The 19,798-nt window shown below is 38.0% G+C and overlaps 2 protein-coding genes across 8 annotated transcripts in view; both read left to right on the top strand.

Moving 5' to 3' along the window:
• The window catches only part of LOC110998347 (ankyrin repeat and BTB/POZ domain-containing protein BTBD11), a 28,384-nt gene extending 18,207 nt beyond the window's left edge, over window positions 1-10,177 (top strand). For 2 of the 3 annotated variants that reach the window (XM_022266938.2, XM_022266936.2), the window contains 21 exons: window positions 2,378-2,536; window positions 2,797-2,938; window positions 3,202-3,325; window positions 3,448-3,579; window positions 3,744-3,870; window positions 4,203-4,348; window positions 4,477-4,664; window positions 4,796-4,930; window positions 5,179-5,387; window positions 5,463-5,692; window positions 5,959-6,184; window positions 6,288-6,441; window positions 6,530-6,678; window positions 6,829-6,956; window positions 7,054-7,259; window positions 7,458-7,585; window positions 7,708-7,794; window positions 7,919-8,076; window positions 8,177-8,342; window positions 8,518-8,700; window positions 9,037-10,177. In XM_022266938.2, coding sequence (XP_022122630.2) covers window positions 2,378-2,536; window positions 2,797-2,938; window positions 3,202-3,325; window positions 3,448-3,579; window positions 3,744-3,870; window positions 4,203-4,348; window positions 4,477-4,664; window positions 4,796-4,930; window positions 5,179-5,387; window positions 5,463-5,692; window positions 5,959-6,184; window positions 6,288-6,441; window positions 6,530-6,678; window positions 6,829-6,956; window positions 7,054-7,259; window positions 7,458-7,585; window positions 7,708-7,794; window positions 7,919-8,076; window positions 8,177-8,342; window positions 8,518-8,700; window positions 9,037-9,234 — 3,375 coding nt within the window. In that variant the 3' untranslated portion in view covers window positions 9,235-10,177. The remainder of the gene's footprint in view (window positions 1-2,377; window positions 2,537-2,796; window positions 2,939-3,201; window positions 3,326-3,447; window positions 3,580-3,743; window positions 3,871-4,202; window positions 4,349-4,476; window positions 4,665-4,795; window positions 4,931-5,178; window positions 5,388-5,462; window positions 5,693-5,958; window positions 6,185-6,287; window positions 6,442-6,529; window positions 6,679-6,828; window positions 6,957-7,053; window positions 7,260-7,457; window positions 7,586-7,707; window positions 7,795-7,918; window positions 8,077-8,176; window positions 8,343-8,517; window positions 8,701-9,036) is intronic. The other variant, XM_022266937.2, reaches the window with a different exon arrangement.
• A 1,145-nt stretch (window positions 10,178-11,322) lies between these two features.
• On the top strand, window positions 11,323-19,669 carry LOC110998327 (cholinephosphotransferase 1). 5 transcript variants are annotated; one of them, XM_022266895.2, is made up of 9 exons: window positions 11,323-11,713; window positions 12,102-12,342; window positions 14,782-14,940; window positions 15,952-16,077; window positions 17,270-17,401; window positions 17,867-18,025; window positions 18,114-18,239; window positions 18,326-18,470; window positions 19,400-19,669. In XM_022266895.2, exons 1-9 carry the CDS (start codon window positions 11,502-11,504, stop codon window positions 19,468-19,470), a joined length of 1,371 nt encoding a protein of 456 aa, XP_022122587.2. In that variant the 5' UTR covers window positions 11,323-11,501; the 3' UTR covers window positions 19,471-19,669. The 5 variants fall into 5 exon arrangements, with proteins under 5 accessions (XP_022122587.2, XP_045487809.1, XP_022122584.2 ...); XM_045631853.1 differs by having other exon boundaries at window positions 18,326-18,530; XM_022266892.2 differs by lacking the exon at window positions 15,952-16,077.
• The last annotated feature ends 129 nt before the right edge of the window (window positions 19,670-19,798 follow it).

Raw genomic sequence — 19,798 nt, 5'->3', positions numbered from 1 at the left:
TTATTTATAACAAATATGCTTTTTCTCTATGTGCTCATTTTACATTTGCTCCAACGGTGAATGAAAACATCGTGAGGAAACCGGCTTTCCTTAGACCCAAATAAGTTGAGGGCCTGTGTCAGACACAGGAGACTGATCACCTGCTTGCCTATTATATTGACAAATGATCATGAAACAGATACAGAAACCTGAGGTCCAGGCCTAAAAATTGTACCGCCACTGGTTGATTAATTGTTTAATTGCAAACCTTAGTCAATCGATCTAGAATATTATTACGATTTCTGTAAGTTATAACTTGATTTATTTTACAAATCAAGTTTAATCAAAATCAACAAACATTATTAGAATAAATAAAATGTATAAATTCTTTTTACCGTTATATTACGTGAGAGTAGTAATAGATATTTAGCGCATTAAACGCTTGTAACATTAACTAAAGCTACAACTTTAATTTCTGATATTAATAAACTGTGTCTATAATATTATTATAATTCCTTTTAATCCCCATTATGCAAAACCTACTACCGCTTAATAGTTACGTGCAAATATTCATGATTAATGCTGCTGCGTTGTGTAAGTTTGTTTTATGATCGCTGTTATGGCAAATAACTTTTAACAAAATACATTTACTAGCTATAGTATATATCGGAACGGATATTATGACTCGTAAACCTCAGCGTAGATAAGCATATGCAGGGTTCCCGATTTTATTAATATTGTGTCTAAACAAGTCGTGTGATGTTCATCATAAATGCTAACTTTACCTGAAAGTGACTTTATTAATTACGTATACAAGTCTACGTTCACTTGAAGTGAGAGACTCCCGGATATGACCCACAATACATCTGAAATAGCCGTCTGGGTCAAAAGTAGGCTGGGGGCGGTCACGAAACTCACTAATTACCGCTTAATTGTTTACTACCTAATTACTGTGATTAATGTTATTGAATTCCCGCTCAACTATACGACTAACTGTGCTCTCGCTTTGCGAGCTTCACTTTATATATCTCGTAAACTAAAGTAATTCGGATGCAGTCAAGAAAGGATTTTTTGTCTGTTGGCTATTTTTGGAGATGACTTATCGTGTGTGACGTGATCTATGTTTATTTACAACACTTGGCAGCCCTGTAATCTCTTACGATCGTAAAGCATTTAAGTCACTCACCCGTGCCATAATAATACACCAAGTTATTTTGACTTAAAATTTATTATATATAATAAACGGTTAATTATAAACACTGTTTGAGATCATCGAAGACTGTGAACACGTTTTTTTAAATAGCATTTGAAATATATATACAACAAAAAATAATTAAATATTATAAATCAGCCACCGTAAGCTTGAAACTAAATAAATTGTTAAATCTTATATCAGGAAAAATCTGCGTAAATATATGTTTATATACATGTCTCTGTAGTAGGATTGTTTATAACTATCGAAATATTTTTCTAAAGTATATAGACTAATTCAAGTCGTTAATCTCGCGTATTTCAAAACATAAACTAGTTTATTATAATGGACAATGGTGTGATAATTTACAATAATTTGTTACCGTTTCAACAGTAACCGTGTTACGGTATATTTATAGTTCTGAGGTGATCGGCTAGATTCGGTACAATTATAATGCGTTAAGTGAGACCAGCACGCCATTCGAACATTTTACTTATAATTTGAGCTTTTATTTTAATTGCCCACAAATGAATGTCATAGCGATCACAACACTTATGACACAGACACAAGCAATAGAGTTACTGCCGATCATCAAATATCTATAAGGCACATTACGGCCTTCGTAGCACTTGCTACGCCGTTTCTAAGATCATTTAAAAAAGTATCCATTAAAGACAATCGATTTTACATCTAAAAAGATAAAATAGAAAAAAAACTTTTTTTTAACAAATCCGATAGATTCGAAGTACATAGTCCATTTATTGAATCCTGCTTGTCGACGTAACGCGGTTAATTTGTCGTGTATTATCCACCCAGAAGAGACACTCGTTCCTATAAAAGCGCGGATTGCTTTCGCTTTCAACAATCCATCTTCCCACAGCTCTTCGACGAGATCGTGGGAGTAACAGACAATGCTGCAGTTTTTATAACTTTCGCTACATAACGATCAGGTAAATGCGGTAATCGTGATGCGGCTAATTAACGAGCAAGAACAAATGATGAATGGAATTGAAACTGCTCATTCATTGCAGATTGCAGTCGCGATGAACTTTCCACTGCGTCTTGTTGTTGCGCAATATTTATTGTAAGAAAAAATTGTTTCCATTTTTATCTTGTAAAAAATGGTCTTAGTTGCTTTTGCTATGATATACTTAGAAATTATTGAGAACCGAAAAGGTTCCATAATGTGAACTTAACAAATTTCAGAATGGTGTTCGCGAGTGTAACAGCAGTTCCGATGAAAATAGATCCTCCGGTCATGCATCTATGTCCGACAGTGGTGGTGGTGGGGAAGCTGGTCGGGACGAGCCCAGAAGGTCGAGACAACCACCACACGCAAGAACCAAGCATAGACCGCATAATAAGGTATAAAGATAATTTTTTTCAATAGGTGCAGTGAGTTGTATGTACACTAGTTGCTTACACAAGACTTCGTGACTTACAGACACTAAAATCTATTTTACTTAACCTTACAGATAATTGTATACATTTTTATTGCATTTCATAATAAGTCTAGAGATACATTAATTTTCTTTATAAAATATACGAAAACAGTGACAACGGATAGGTACACAAACTTGTAGGAGACATTTTATTTATTTCAGTAAATAGAATAAATACTTTAGTTACAGTCACCGTGGCCTGGAGGCGGTGGACTGGAAGACATCCGGTCTGCTATCAAACAGCTCACGCTGCGCTCAAGGGATAGCAGCAGCACTGCAACCAGTGGTGCTTCAAGCGGTGGAGGAGGAAGCAACAATGCCCAAGGTAAGTAGTTATCACAACCAGCATTCTGGTGTTACTTATACTTGGATGTATATTTTTGTCAGTTATGTGACAAATCGGGTTCGGGTTCTAAATCCCGAACTTCGAGTCTGTAAAATTCAGTGTATAAAACTAGGTAAATATACTACACAACATAGATAAATTGTAATCAAATATAATTTTCATGTAGGTAATGTACACGTATGATCGTCAAAAAAGAAAAAAATGTATAATCTATTGTTTTAAAAATATGCGATCCATTACAGAGACTGGCAGCGCGGCAGACGCCAGAAGACGTCGGGCTCCGTTGGTGCGACAGCCATCATTGGACACGGTTTGCACCAACGTCACTAGCGCTGACGAATTTGTCTGGGTTGACTCTCACAACAGGTTATTTTCCATTTTTTATTTGTAATTCTTTTTTATGTGAATAAATCTTATATATTAACTAATTATTATTAGCAGGCAAACCGATTGTTTATATAAACATTGTTGCAAATAACAATACACAGGCTAGTGGAGCTCCGCTGCGTCCCTTGGACGGCAGGCGAGGTCAGCCGAGCGCTGCAGACCGGCCGCTGCCGCGAAGCCGCCGCCAGGATGGCGCCTGATGCTCCGCCACGATTGGCTTACTTGTTGCAACGGTACACATTTCTTAAGCATTTGAATAAAAATCTGTAACAACGTGGATCATCGTTTCTCACTCAATTTTGTGTTTCTCTTCTTAAGACCTGCCAAAGTATCCTAATAATTAAATTTAACCGCTCGAAATGTCTAGGTTACTGATTGATAAAATTATGTTTTTCAGTGCCTTAGTCCGCATAGCACGTGAAGCTCAGCGCCTGTCACAGAACTTTGGCTTCTGCTCCAAGCACGAAGTCGCAGGAGCTTTCAGAATCATACTCAGTACCCCGTTAGCTGATTCTTGCATAAAGGTGAATAACTAGATGTATTGTATTTAAGAGGCTAAGGAGTGATTGGCTCCAAGAATCTGTAATCAAAATGCACCTGTCGAAATTATGTATAAACCACTAATATATATATATATATATATATATATATATATATATATATATATATATAGGTTTACAACATATTTAACAGTGTCATCAGCGACATATGATATAATAGACGTGTCGCCTGTGTTACCGGACAGAAATGATAGCGTGCGCACCCTGCAGTGCATTTTCGTTAATTATATTAATACACTTCCTAAAATATTCAGCATTGACACAGTGGTAAAGTAAAAAAATAACGCATTCCGTAGGGTTGTCAACGTGCAGCGACCATGTACGCGACTTCGGGTAGTGCGGCAAGGCGCTTGGGATCGGCTGCGCGTGCGCGTACAAGTCTCGCGCCAGGCCGCTTCCTCAGGTGGATGCTTGACGTCCGCGTCGCTTCCTTTGTTCACGAGTGTGTATACTTATATTAACTATTATTAATTATTTGGGAAAAACAAAGTAAAGCTTCCGAAATCCTTTAACTATAACTATTAAATTTAAATTCTTCCCTTCATTGAGAAAACCATATTTGCCTTATAGGTATGCAGCCATTTATCTTTGTGCGGGAATGGAGACTCTTCTGGAAGAGGTGGCTCTGATAGCAGGCAGTGGCGCCGCTGCTGCTCCTGTGACGCCTGCGGCCATTGACCATGCGGTGGCCAACTGCGCTGATTTATGGGGCCTTTTGCAACCCTACAGTCACTTAAATGCTGGCAGAGTAGCCTCAGGTATGTCACAATTGCTTGTATTAGGCTTTTAGGTTTTAATCTTTAATACATTTTAAATATTTTTAGTAGGTATTCTCTTTTGAACTAGATAATTGTTAATTGTATTCTAACATGGTAAATACATTTTACAGGAGCTCTATCTCTATCGCGTTGGGAATCAATGAGCTCCTTAGGATCAGGTTCCGGATCATCATCAGGGGCTCCTCGGCCTGAGAACAGACAGTTGGGCATGAGTCACGATTCTGGTATCACCACCAATGGATCTGGTAAATTATATATCAAGTTTCTTAAAGTTTCCGTCAAGTCTGTTTATTATGACTTTACATTACGGTGTCATTATCGTACAAGTTAACCTGACAATGTTTTTGGTTAACAAGGGTAAATATTACGATCGCTTTTCATTTGTATAATTTATTAATTACTGAATGTAACAAACTTGCTATTTGCAAAATTGTTAATCAGTTGTCATATCATGCTTCCAGAACGGGACATATGATAGCATAATATTTCTCAGCAGGGTCCGGTACATCAGGTTCCAACACAAGCACATCAGAGTCAGCGGGCACCAACGGATCCGCGGGGTCCGGAGCTTCAGTGCTACTGACAACATGTGCCGGTTCTGCGGGGGAACTCAGGGCCGTCTTGAGGCAGCTCAGTCCTAGACATCCACCTCTGTCCCCCGCTGGGGAACGAGCCCTGTATTACTTTATGAGGTGTTCTCAGGTTGGTCTCACTTCTTTCACAAACAATACAGCCATTTAAACAAGATGTATTTCTTAATAATATTCTTCGGTCCAGTTGGAGCACAGTACTAGTGGGGCATCAGCGGCAGCAGGAGCGTGCGGGGGGGCAGGAGGCCTGTGGGGCGAAAGGGGCGTAGGAGCGTTACCACCTTTGGGTGAATGGGTGCGAGTAGCGCGTGCGCACGCTGCCTTACGACCACCTCCTGCGGTACCAGACGCCGACGACGTGTTGCAGGCGGCTCGGTTGTTGCTGCCGCACGCTGACTGCCCACCCAGACCTATCACGTTAGTGTTGTTCTACTATTTTCACAGTCTACTTAATTTTTTATTGATTTTATTGGTAATTTTACTGTTATCATTTTGTATACACCGACATTGAACCGGTTCACAATTGTTTTCCTCAGTTCACTTTATATAAAATCAAAAAATTAATTGTTTTTAGTTAGAAACAATACTTCCATCTTTCCGATTTTATTTCTTTCCAAAATCTATAAAAGATAACCCACAAACGCGAGGTCGTCATTAGAAACGTCATCAATACATCATTTCAGCATGGAAGAAGCGATAGAACCGGCTTGGTCGCGTTGTACGCGAACTACAGACGAAGTGAGTCGAGCAGCCTTGGGCCTGGCGCAGAGGGCCTTGTTGAGTGGCAGAGCGGAGTTTCTCAGCGGTGTCAGGGCTCTGCTACCCCCTGCGGGGATCGACGCCACCGACGCTTCTGGGCTCACTGCGCTCATGAAGGCTGCCTTGGCAGGAGATGAACAAGTTGTCGCGGTGAGATTGCTTAGAACGAGAATATTAATATTCGATCAATGATATATGTCATAGTCCAGAATAAGGTTATCTTCAACTATATAGGTACATTTGAAATTTCCAGATGCTGCTAGAAGCAGGAGCAGACCCAAACATCGAAACAGGAGGCTTAGCAGCTCAGCACAATGCGCTGCTGTCGCCTTCGCGTTCGCCCAATCATCCCCACTCTTCTCACCTCAACAACTCCCCCGCCAACACGTATACTCCTCCCACTGCGGGTAGATATTTTGTAATTTTTTGCATTTTCTATAACATGTAAGATAGAAAATTAATTTCTTTAAATGTCCTTTTTTCTATGAATAATAGGGTGGACAGCCCTAGTATACGCATGCAGCGGCGCAGGTGCGGGGGGGTCGGGGGCGGTGGAGGCCGCGCGAAGACTGCTCGCTGCCGGCGCACGAGTCGACGGTGCACCCGCCAGAGGGGAGGATGTCTGTACGCTAACACCTTTGCAGGTAATATATTACCTAAGTATTAAAAAAATAACCCGAGCACCTCTATCAACCCTAACCATTCTGAAAACTTATCAGCATTTTCCACACGCGTACGCAGTAACACTACGCTTTATTCGTGCCGTGAATATTGAATTGCTAAAACATTTGCAGGTAGCTTGCGGCGTAGGCAACCTCGAGCTAGTTCAGTTGTTGCTGTCGCACGGAGCTGACCCCTTCCTGTCCACGCAACTCACCGACGCTCTCTGTTACTCGGCGGCTGCTCAGTATGGCTGCTACAGGTGTGCACTCGGAAATTGTTAAAGGGTTTTGGTAAAAACATGATTTACCAGAACCAGCTTCTTGTGAGTCAACAATGTGATAATGATGATTCGACAGCGCGGTGGCCGTATGTTGCACTCACGGGCGTCGGGCGTGCCTTCGAGCCGCAGTCCGAGGGGGCGGAGGCCGAGCTGTTCTCTCTTTAGAAGAAGTACTCGCGGAAGGGGCTCCGCCTGCCGCAGGCCGGCCTCCACCATTCACGAAGCAGCAGCAGCGAGCTTTGCAAGATGCCATGTACTGCGCCGCTGAGACGGACCATCTTGGTGTGCTTCTTTTTATTTAATTTTTTTTTTGGCTATTTATATAATATGAATCATTCGGTAAATTGATTGATTCATTTTATTCATAATTTTTTCTAAATATTTCAACAATAGGCTCGTTTTGTCGGCTAATACATGGGTGGTACATGAAAAGAACATGTTTTTAAAAACGTAGAAAGTATAATCGAATGCAATCGTCAGATATAACTCTGGAGCTGCGAGCTCTCGGAGTCCCGTGGTCCCTTCATGCCTGGACACTGTCATTGGCTGCCGCAGCGGAGGCCTCTCTCGACCACGTCATCGACCAACTCCTACAAGATTTCTTACAGGTACTTCTTAATCATTATATGTATAGTATTAATAACACAAAGTTTTACTTACTTAGTGAATATAAGTGCCGCTGGGAAAAGTTGTTCAATGCAAACCATTCCTAATGTTGTAATTATTCCAGGTATGTCCGAGTGACGACAGCCACTACAGCAAGCAGTTCATCTACGAGTGTCTTCCCCTGCTTTTCAACATTTTAAGATACAGCAAGGTAATAGGAACATTTATATATACTTAGTAAGAAAGCGATGGATATTGAAGGGATTGCGAGGAATAAATATACCGCGATAATACAGTAACCCTAGAATATGAATATAAATAAGCGCATCTCGCAGAAGGAAGGCACAGTCCTCCTGCTGGCGGACATCTTGTGCGCGTGCTACGGCTGGGAAGCGGTGCCGGGTGTACGCGAGCCTCCCCCCGCCACGGCTGCGCCCGCGCGAGTAGACGTTTCGTACGTCAACAATCCCTCGCTGGCTGACGTCACTTTCAGGTATTTACCTTTTCTATTAAAGAACTACTAAATCTTAATATGTTACCTTATATTGCTAATTATCTTCGAACAAGTTAATACGTTTCCGTTATATTCACAGAGTGGAAGGTCGTTTGTTCTACGGACACAAGATAGTGTTGGTGTCGGAATCGCCTCGGCTGCGGTCCATGTTGGCCCCGGCTCGAAACTCCGCGGAGGCTCTTCCGCCCGCCAACACGGCGCCACCACTCGTGCAGATTAATGATATACGATATCATATATTTGAGGTTCGTCAAGTTCTTTAATAGCTTTTATGTTTGGTGGAAAGAATTTAACTTCAGTTACGGAGTCTTTAGCTTCATTATATGAGAAAAATAGTCCCGTTTCTGACACATTATCGATATCAATAATTTACCTTACAGAAGTCGATTCAAATAATCACTTATTATTAATTTATTTCAGCAAGTAATGAAATACCTATACTCCGGTGGTTGTTCCAACCTTGATATCCCAGAAAGTGACGTTCTGGAAGTGCTGGCAGCTGCATCTTTCTTCCAGCTCTTACCGCTTCAGAGGCACTGCGAAGCGCGCGCTGCCAAATCTGTCGACCTACATAATCTGGTGTCCGTCTATATCCATGCTAAGGTGAGATCAAATTGCCCTTCTAAATATATTACTTAGTAATACTCTCTTTTTGTCTTTAGTGATATTTGAGGCAAAATAGATAAGCATTGGCCAGTGTGTGTGACTGTTGAGTAAAATTAATAGTGGGACTTAGAGCAGAGCTTATCTCCTGTATGACAAATCACGTACATCTTTAACATATGGAAGCCAAATTTAGTGCTGAGACACGACTCTTAATCCGTGGAATCCCATAATCCGCAATTCTACCCATAGTACACATAAGTTTAATTCTATTTGCTATGACCGAAGCTTACATTAATACATCTTTAATAATAAGTTAAAATATTTTCTCAATAGGTATATGGCGCTACTCAACTGCTAGAGTACTGTCAAGGATTCCTCCTCCAAAACATGGTAGCTTTACTCACATATGACGACTCTGTGAAGCGTCTTCTGTTCGGCAAGCGCTTACCGGGTCACAATGTCCTCGGAGCCCTGCTCATCACGCTGCAGAAAAGAATTGAATCTCGAAAGAACCAGGCGAAGGCCAGATAGCCAAGGAATCGCATTTCCATGATACAGTTTTTACAGATGCGTGGTTCGCGTTCTATGGGTTGTGACTTCCATAGGAACCTTTACAACGGTGAAAGATATCTATAAATTCTAGCGTATTTACATTTCAGATTTATTCTTAACGAAGTTAAAGGCGATGGATAATTAATTTCTAAATCTACGTTTAACTGTCACGAGAAAAGATATTCGACATTATTTATATTCGAATATGTTTTCCCCATTGACCGGTGACTGTGATTTTTGTTATTTTGATAAAATGTTTTATAAATAAATATATGTTAATGAATATAAAAATATAATATCAATAAAAAAAACATCAAAACATTTAAATTCATATGCATTGAAATAAAACTACGTATTTAATCTGTTTGTGTATATAATATACTAGTTATAAAAAAATGTTAAAGAAATAAAAATTTGTATTAACTTTCCCTACTTTGTAAATATTCCATATAGTGTTACCCGCTAAGAAAACTTTAATGATATATCGCAGCACAAAGATTTAAATGCATTATATTTTTAGATAGTTTTAGACCTATTCTAGTAAACGTAACTTAAAAAATAACAAGTAACGCCTAAGAATTCCAAATTGTCAAGGTAATTTCTTAAATAAAAGTTTATTAATTGTCTTTAAAATTTTTAGATCATTTATAATTTATAATAAATATCAAATGTAAGACCTAAAGATAAAAGTAATGAAAAGGAATTCTTAAAGTTTGTAGATTATACTAATATATTTTCCAATTTCTATTTGCCAGTAGAAAAATTAAAATTTAAAAATATTGTGTGATGAAACGGTACCCTACAAAAAGTTAATAATAAAAGTGCATTAATTTCCCATTATGTTTGGATTACAAGAGTATTTGACGTTATTTCGTATATTGTAATTATTATTATTGTTAAATAAAGATTTGAACTGATGAAATATGATTTCCTATATTAACCAAGTGTACTAGATACGTTCGTATCTTTGTTTACTCCCAATAAAGAGGATTAAAAACACTTAAGAATCTAAAAGAAGCGGTCTGATTCAATATTTGATGCTGCCTTTCTACGTTATGACATCATATCATAATTTCAGACATGAAACAAAATCATTTTGCGAAAGGCGTCATCTGATAACGCCGAATGAATATTTTGCCTCATCAAGCTCATCAAAATAGCCCGCGCTGAGCTTTAAAGGCCGTTAAGGCCAACAACGAGATTTCTTTAAAAAAAATTTGACCTGTCATTCTCATACAAGTTCTTTTGGTGGTCACACCTGTCGTAATGTTGGGGACTAGCCATTATGGGATGATCTACATTTTTATAAATCACAACCCATTTTTATCTTTGTAAATTGATATACTTCTTCTCAAACAACAGTAATTAATTTATATTCTTATAGAAACACTCAAAGGAAAAAATACATGCTCACTCATCTTAAAAGTCTTTTTTTTTTTTAATTTATCCCTAATGGGAAAGGCAAAGGACTTTAGTCCATACAGCCACTTAAAAGTCTGTTCTGAGTGACGTCTGTTTTCTTCTTTTTCTAAGTGTCCTGTATTTATGTTGCCACATACATCAAAATCGTATAGAAAATACTACACCATATAGTATGTACATTTTAGTGCGTATCTACGATACGCTACACCATATTAGTGCGAAAAGTTTTCTACATACACCGCTTTTGCCTAATTGTATTGTCACTACACTACCGCAAGTCTACAGTGTACGACAGTCGTTGATAAGATAATATATAAGAAATAAGAAATAAAAAAAAGGTGAAAAAAACAGACTAGTGTCAACACTGAAATTAGTTAATTGTTTAAAGCTTTAATTAGTTTGTTATATTTTAACACCTATTCGTGCGGTAAAGTAGGCCTCGTATATTTCCATGAAATCCAGAGAAGATCCACAGCTATCCCGATTTTAAATATGAATTAGAAATTAATGTCTCATATAAACACGACTACTCTGTGGGGACATTAACATCTATATTGTACAAGACATTGAGAAAGCAAGATAAATTGTAAGCAATGCTGTCACATGATGTCAGCCGTCAATCGTATAATATTACAGAATTCAACACGTTATTGCTGTCAGTGGTGACGAGACGTCGCAAAAGCAAATAGCAATTTGCTAATTTGACTTTTGCAAACGCGAGGGTTCAGTGAATTTCTTGTCTTACCAAGTAAAAGTTGGGATTAACGTGTGATTTATTTAGAAATTTTGTGTTATTTTGTTAAATGTCGTGACAGTGAGGAAAAATGCAGTTTTATAAGGAGAGGATTCTCAACGCTGCTCAGTTAAAAAGACTAAGTGAACACAAATATTCTTGTAGCAGTGCCAGCTTACTTGATGCATGGCTCCAGCCATGGTGGTGCTGGCTGGTTTCTAAAACGCCGCTATGGCTTGCACCGAATCTCATCACTATATTAGGTTTAATTATAAATATAGTTACTACTCTCATTCTGGTTTGGTAAGTTGTACCAAGTTTTTTATATTGCGAAAACTGTGTCACAACTCTCGTTACAATACTATAGCAACTTTCATTTTTTTCACCAAAATATTTAGTTATACTTTCATTTAACCTCCTTTTTTAATCTAGAATGGTAATTTTAATGATTTATACGTTATATACATTTTAAGCAATATACTGATACACTATGTTCAATAAAAATGGTTATGGTTATTGTATTTGATTTTTTCGTTTGTATATTTGTTTTATATTTTATTGTAGCTGTGAACATAGTAACTGTCATTCGTAGTAACATACTAAAGTATACTTTTGCCATTTATAGTCTCATTTGAGAATTTTAATAATTTGAACAGATTATATCCTATTATCATTGTTATTAAATTTTTAGGTACAGTCCAGATGCAAGACAAGATCCACCAAGATGGGCATGTGCCTTATGTGCTTTAGGTGTTTTTGTATATCAGAGCCTTGATGCTATTGATGGCAAGCAGGCAAGAAGGACAGGAAGCCAGTCCCCTCTTGGAGAGCTATTTGATCATGGCTGTGACAGTATATCTACTGTGTTTATTGCTCTTGGAGCTTGTATTGCTGTTAAACTTGGAGAGTATCCTACCTGGATGTTTTTTCAGGTGAGTATTTAAGATAGCTATTCTGTGTGGCTTCCCCTTAATTTGTTAGCTATCTTATAACTATTCTCTTAACATATTTATTGTAATCACATGATATCAATGACAATTTTGTTTAAAATAAAATACATCTAATTAGTAATGTATGATTAGAATAAGGGTTGTAATGTGGTATCCGTTTCTACACTTAGATGCCCATATGGTCAGTTGAGTTTAAATAAAATAAAGGTTAATATCATATTAAGTATACATATTTAAACAGCTTTGGAAATACTAAGTTATTAGCATAATTAGAGAAGAATCGTGATGAAGAAAACATGAGTATGATTCTAAGAGCAAGCACATACTATAAAACACTTATAAAGGCACTTATTATCAAAGCTAAAATGACTTGCACAAAATTTTGCTCAAGGTAAAAGTAGTTACATTCTAATACATAACAATATCTTCATGTTAGGATTTAAAATAGATATTATTTAATAGATAGAATTAAAAAGTTTATTAAGCTATTAAACAAGTAATTTAAAGTACAGTGCCAGTCTTTATATATATTATCTGATTGCTATGAAATATTATTTAAATCTTTTTGGGTTTTGACAAGGGTTAATTCAAAAGTACTATATTTAGGTAGTATTAATATTTATAGATTTAATATGTTTTTTTAAGATTCGGGTACTATGAATTCTTTAACTTTTATGCATAAACAATAATTATTATATTTGAAGATTGCAGAAAAAAATTTAATCAGTGTAGTGAGTGATTATAAAAAAATGATATTTTTGTTTAGTAAGTAGTATCCAATACATATCATTTTGATATCTTAAATTTAAATGTCATCATAGATATATGAGATTAATCATTATTTTTATTGCTCTAAAACATTTTTCAGTAAATATGTTACTATGTTTTGCATGGAGGATGTACGGAACATATAATTAAAATTTGTGAAAGGATAAAGTATTGAACTAAACTACAATTACCTCAGGGATTACATTACTATTCCTCGGCAATGTTTCTTAAATTGAAATTAAAAACGGACGTTAAGTTTTGAGTGTATGTATTAACTAAATGTTAGTTTATTTATTGAGAAAAGGTCACTGAACTTATTATTACTATATTAGAAGAGTAGTACTTATAATTTGAATGGATAACTGTATGAGTAATGAAGTCACGATTGCGTTGCCAGCCAAATAAATCATAATGAATAATATTGTGGAGGCAAATAGGACGCCAATCTCAAGCGTTGACTCATTTACTGCAGGTCGTAAAACTCAGTGCGTACTCGTGTGGTGATCGCTGTCCCTTATGGGATAATGATGATTTTTTCACAAAAGCCGTGAAAGATTCGCTAATGTAAACTTGAGCTATATTCGTAGCGACGTCGCGGCGAATCTTGGCAGAAGTCCTCTGGACCGTTGCCAAACTTCACTCATTTTACCCATAAAGGGTGAGCCACTTATTGGTTGAATAGAATTTTTTTGTCATTATATAACCTGAAGGCTATCGACAAGGTCAATCCGAGAATTCAACAGATTGTTTCTGTAAACAATTTAGCTAACATACATATGTTAAATAAAATTATATGAAATCTATATAATATATGCACTTTCCGTTATAAACACGGTTCATAAATTAAGGATTTCATAAAGAAAACATTAACTGAGCTCTAACTGTCTTTATTCATCCTCTTATAAAATGTAATAACTGTTGATTTAATTTAATTAAACACGTGGTGTATTCGCCTACTGTATTTCGCATCACTTTTAAAGGCAACTTGCTCGTTAATTTATTTATATTTGCTGACCTTCTTTTAATCGAAATAATGTATTTAATTTGAATTTTTTATCATATTCGACAAACGGGTTAATAGATTATATTTATAAGAACTTCCATACAATTGTGATATTTTGATATTGATATCACACTAAAGGCACGACTCAAACTTTTCTTCATCACGTGCTGACAACTTATATTTATAATTAATTTGATAATCTTGCTCAAATACAGCAACATTTAGAATGCGATAAGAGAACGATCAGGTGATCGGTTGTAACCAATACTATATGTTCACTTATCTCATTGACCACTCTTATCAGCGTCTAGGTCCCTCGAAGCGCCAAAGTATCTCCCACGCGCTGTAAATTATATTTTTTCTGAAGATAAATAAAAACAAAATTAAAACATGACATCTTTGTAAATATGGAAAATAGGCTAGGCTACCTGGTTTGTCACGGGGTCTCTTAGTAGAATGCTTACGCGACACCAAGTTACCCCAACAGTGACGTAATTCGTGGGAGGGGTTTAGTGGGTAGGACTTTTACAGCGAGTTCGACACTCTGTGCGGAAATGCATTCCCCTCAATAAAAAAAGGCTACCTGGTTACCTTTAAACAGATCTTTTTGCATCAGAAAATCCTATCTAATATATCCTGGCATTTTTCAGTGTTTCTGCGCAATGACGCTGTTCTACTGCGCTCACTGGCAAGCCTACGTCACGGGCACCCTCAAAATGGGTCGCATTGACGTGACTGAAGCGCAGTACACGATCATCTGTATACACCTCATATCAGCCACGCTCGGTGCCGACATCTGGGCAACTCAGGTAATGTAATTTAGACTTTTTATGATACTCTAAGTTTAGATAGTGTAATCTTTTCAATGATCTGAAAGTAAACGACATATGATAAGACAGTGTAAGAATGAGGCACATCTATAAAGAACATATTAAGTAGTTGTATGTTTTAAAGACAAACTACTTTTATACAACAATAATGTTGACAGCATTTAGACGAAAAGACTACCAATATTACCAAATGATACAGGCTGTGAAGAAAAATATGTAATTAACTTATGTACTGACTCATTTCGTTTAAATTGCTCCATTACATTACATTTTAGAATCATGTTATAATTTATAGATGTGGCCGAGTGTAGCTGACCATCGTAGCGATAGGCTTTATTTCGGATTAATATCTATTTAAGTAGATTATTATAATAATTTATCCTATTATTACTTACTGATCATTGTCATTTGTTTAATTCACATTAGACACAGCAGTAGAGACTAGTATTAATTTGAATTGTTTATATTTCATCGTATGATTTACCTATTATTATTTAAAAATACCCACATGAGTTTTTAGTGTTATTTCATAGCATTTCGTTAATTCTGATATGGTCGTTTGTGTTAATATATCGTTAAGTTATTTATATTTCGTTTGTGTATTAATTAATATTAAATTGATACCATGACTGTAGAATATAGCATATATTAATTGGTTAAATGTGTATTATGTTGTCTCGATTTAATTAATCTGCACTGTATTATCGAACATTTGTCAAATATATTTTTGCACGAATACAACATTAGTTCTTACGTTATCGATGTTATCGGTTTAATCTTTGTTCGTAATGCTTCGTATCTGTTATCAACAGTTAAAGATCCGTCTCCTTGTGGTGTGAACCTTTTCCTTAGCATGCTAAACAAGAGTAGTTTAAGGAGCGCGACAAAGCGTCGACGGCTTCCTTAAGAAGCAGCCAAAATGTTGAAATCGGTTCATACGGGATCGACTATTTCGGTGCAAATGTGTGGTAAGGGTTGAGTGGGCTCCAGGTGGGCACGCTGGAGATGCGGTACTCGCTGGGTGGTGCTGCGGTGCTCGGCGCCGTCATGACGCTGGGCTCCCTCGCCGCCGCCATTGTCGCCGGCGGCGTCGGCAAGAATGGCTCCACAGTCGCCGTGAGCGCACCTCTGTATTGCATGTGGCGTGGGAGTTATGTGTATATGAGAAGCTTTTGTCTCTCCTCTTCGGTTCACAAATTAGGAAGCCGAAGACGAAAGGCGATTTATTAAAGTACTTAAACACGCTATAGCAACTTTGAATCGATTTGAAATATGTTTTGGTTTCACGAATGGCTGAAATGAGGAGAAATCATTCTTCTGTACGGTGTAATTTAAAAGTGTTTTTTTTTTAATCCGGAACTTTATCACATAGCTTCCACACCATCGTAGATATAGTTTAATTAAGATCCGACTTATCCAAGTCCCGAATCATATAGAAAATATGAATTACCGATTATTGCTTTTTGGCCTTCTAGCTGTTGTATGTTACCGTTTCGTTTTATTTTGTATGTCTCAGTATCGGGAATATTTAAGGCGTTCAACTCTAATTTTGTATGTAATATTTTGTTTTGTCGCTTATCATGTGGGTTTTTTTAATGGCATGAATCAATTGTCAACCTCTACATCAGACAGCTATCTCGACCATAGCGTTCGCGTTTGTATAAAGGCGCGAATTGGCAAAATGAGTCGAGGCGGCTGACTGGTCAGACATTCGATAAATTAGGCATTTAGTGTTAATTTTAACCTTAATGTGGCTGGGTGTTTACTGTCACGTGGGTCTTCACTCATTGTCAAACCCTACATTATGCATCTTTCGGCTCATCACACCGTCTTTATACGAACACAATGGCTGATCAAGTTACTTGCAGCTGTAGCGAGGAAATACTATGTTCAAAAAGTGATAAAATTCTCAATTTGGCTTAATTCTGCGTACGTTTGTTGATTGTAGCGAATTATTGATAATTGGCGTGAATATACTTTAGTGGGGAAAGAAATTTGACTCTATGCGCCGCCGCACATTACAAAAAGTACATTTTTCGTCAACTACCGGGAAAAATGGACCCACCGTCGCCGTTAGGGTCTTGAGACCCAACGATAGTTTTTTAAAGTCGGTGTCGGTAGCTTTTGTACGAAATCGATTGAAGAACGCGTTAAAACATCGGTACGATTTGCTAAAGAGGACGAGCAATGAGTGAAGGTTTCACACACCCGCTACACATTACTCTAGCTATAATGGCATGTATTTTTTTATTTTGGACGCTGTCGCCGCCGGACCTAACTCGCATGTCGCCGAACTGAATCTAAACAGCTTCCGACGATTAACGTCAGCGTTAACTTGCTGTCTAATTACTTCGTCGTGCTCCTCAACATGTACCTGGTCTTCGGATACATTAAGGTCATAATGCGCGGCGGAGTTGGGAAAAACGGCTCCACGGTCGCAGTAAGAGATTGTTATATAAGCATTGTGCCGTTTGAGGCGCCGGCCTCGCCTTACGACGCCATCGCGTATCGCATGCACCCGGTTCACGGTACTAACATTTCCTGTGGCGTCTCGGTTACTTGCTAATGACTGTCGTCACTGTCTATTGTCTAATGAGAGATTTTGAAAAAACTTTGGGATACCCGATGGACAGGTGCGCGAGTCCGAGCCGATCCCAGAGGGTTTTCAAAATAGGCTTGGCATGGTTAAGCTTGTTTGCTTTTTAAGTTGATTTTCCCGTATTTCTAGAAACGTTTGTTTAAAAAAATTTCTTCGTGCTATTACTTATGTATCTTTTAGACTTTTCTTTAAAAAATATCCTTGAACAAGTAAAGAAGTGAACGCTTGGAAGAGTTTCCCTGTATGGCTAACTTGTGTATACCGAGTAAATCGTTCCGAACGTAGTTACAGCGAATAAATCCGCAGGGCACCAGTATCCTGACGCCAGTATTTCCCTTCTCGTTCGTGGTGGTCCCGGCCTTCATAATCTTCCAGAAGAGTGAGTCGCAGGTGTATCAGAATCACCCAGCGCTCTACATCTTGGCGTTCGGAATGGTCGCCGCCAAAGTCACTAATCGACTCGTTGTAAGTATTATTTCATTATTTCAGCCATCGAGCTTTTCATGATACCGGAAAGGAACTTTTATTGATAATATAATGATGACGATTTCAGGTGGCACATATGACCAAAAGTGAGATGGACTACTACGATTGGGCCCTGGTGGGTCCCGCCATGCTCTTCCTCAACCAGTACTTCAAGAATGCGTTGCCGGAGTACTACGTGCTCTGGCTTTGCTTCGTAAGTCCGCTCGTCGTGCACTATCCGAATGATAGATAAATAAGTGATAGCAGGCTGTTACTATATAAATATGTATATGATTGCAGGCGTGGGTAGTGGTGGAGCTGATCCGATACTGCGGGCAAATATGCATGGAGATCTGCGAGCACCTGAAAATCCAATTATTCCGTATCTCGCCCGCGTCCGCTCCCGCTTCCGCCTCCGCTCGCCACAAGCAAGCGGACAGAAACGGTACGAACCGGCGCTCCGCTCCCACGACGCGATATTCTTAAGACTAGTCGTTAGCTTACTGTAAGTGTTAAATAGTAAATCAACCTCTCGACTCCATCGACGGCTCTAGGAAGACGCGTCTCCGTCGAGCGCAGGTCGTCCCAAGCACACTCGGGAAATATATGATATTTTGTCCGCTTCTAGATCGCGAACTCAAATCCGGTAGCCATAACGTATACATAGGGAACGCTGAGCAGTGAGTTGTGACACTATTTTCACTCGACCATTGCTACATTCAGTGTGAGAAGTGTCGGTGTAGAGCTAGTCGAGTGGCGCTCAAGTGTAACTTTAATGAAACGCATGAAAAGGGTGAGAATCAAAAGGTCAACTCAGTTCAGTTGTTGTGACATTTTGATTTTCACTCTCATCGGTGATGGCGCTATGTACCCGTATATTGAGTTCACAAGTAATATTATGTATGTGTATTCTGTATGCTATTACTATATCTCTATATGTTTATAACTCAAACTGTCTTCTATCGCTTATTTCGTTTTCGTGTGATTCAAATCTTTTACAATTCTGGAATATTAAAGTAGCCGTTCGATTTCATGTAAATATCTTCTATATTATCTCGATTCAATGCGAAGAGAAACAAGATGGCGTCGTGTACATAATGTGACGCAATGTGAAATATATGTCTATTTAAATTGGTATTGTTTTATTGATCCGCTCGTTTATATTCGAATGAAGCACAGAGGTGTGATGTGATCGCGTATGCCTTGGCGGAGAGAAAGGTCAGTTTGCGCTTTCTGTATTCAGTAGTTCATATTCAGTAGTAGAGAGATGTAGAGAGTTGTTTGGCTAGACGTCATTTGTATAACTTCATGTCTCCTTTTTGCATGTTCCGTTCGACATCTTGTCAAATGCGTAATTTACCCGTTTCTTTGCAGTGACGAGTGACAGTGACGTATTGGAGAGCGAAGACACCGCGCCCTTAGTAAACAATAACAGTATTAGTTAATTAATTGAGTAACACTTATTTAAGCAAAGCGCATTTAAACTGTGACCCCTTTATCGCCGTAAGCGTTTGAACCCCGATTAACTCCGGAACTGTCTTGTTGACCGCTTTTTAGGAATATTGTATGACGTTACTTAAACTAGAATTTATATTTTCTCATTACCACAGAGTGTGTAAACTTAGATGTTGACTTTTTATAATGAATTAATTATAAATATTAATAAATGAATGAATTATAATAAATATTTGTGGTCTTTGGCCAAATTACATCACAATACTTGGGCGTCAGGTAAACGGTATTGGAACATTTTCCATCGTGGCAACAGGGAAG

The sequence above is a fragment of the Pieris rapae genome, chromosome 17, assembly GCF_905147795.1.
Source record: "Pieris rapae chromosome 17, ilPieRapa1.1, whole genome shotgun sequence".
Lineage (NCBI taxonomy): Eukaryota > Metazoa > Arthropoda > Insecta > Lepidoptera > Pieridae > Pieris > Pieris rapae.
This window is presented reverse-complemented; position numbering and strand designations above follow the sequence as displayed.

Coding starts and splice junctions, on each gene's coding strand:
- LOC110998327 (XM_022266895.2), top strand. CDS start 11,502: ATGCAGTTTTATAAGGAGAGGATTCTCAACGCTGCTCAGTTAAAAAGA. Junction 18,026..18,113: donor AAGTCACTAATCGACTCGTT/GTAAGTATTATT, acceptor TGACGATTTCAG/GTGGCACATATGACCAAAAG. Junction 18,471..19,399: donor CAAGCAAGCGGACAGAAACG/GTACGAACCGGC, acceptor GTTTCTTTGCAG/TGACGAGTGACAGTGACGTA.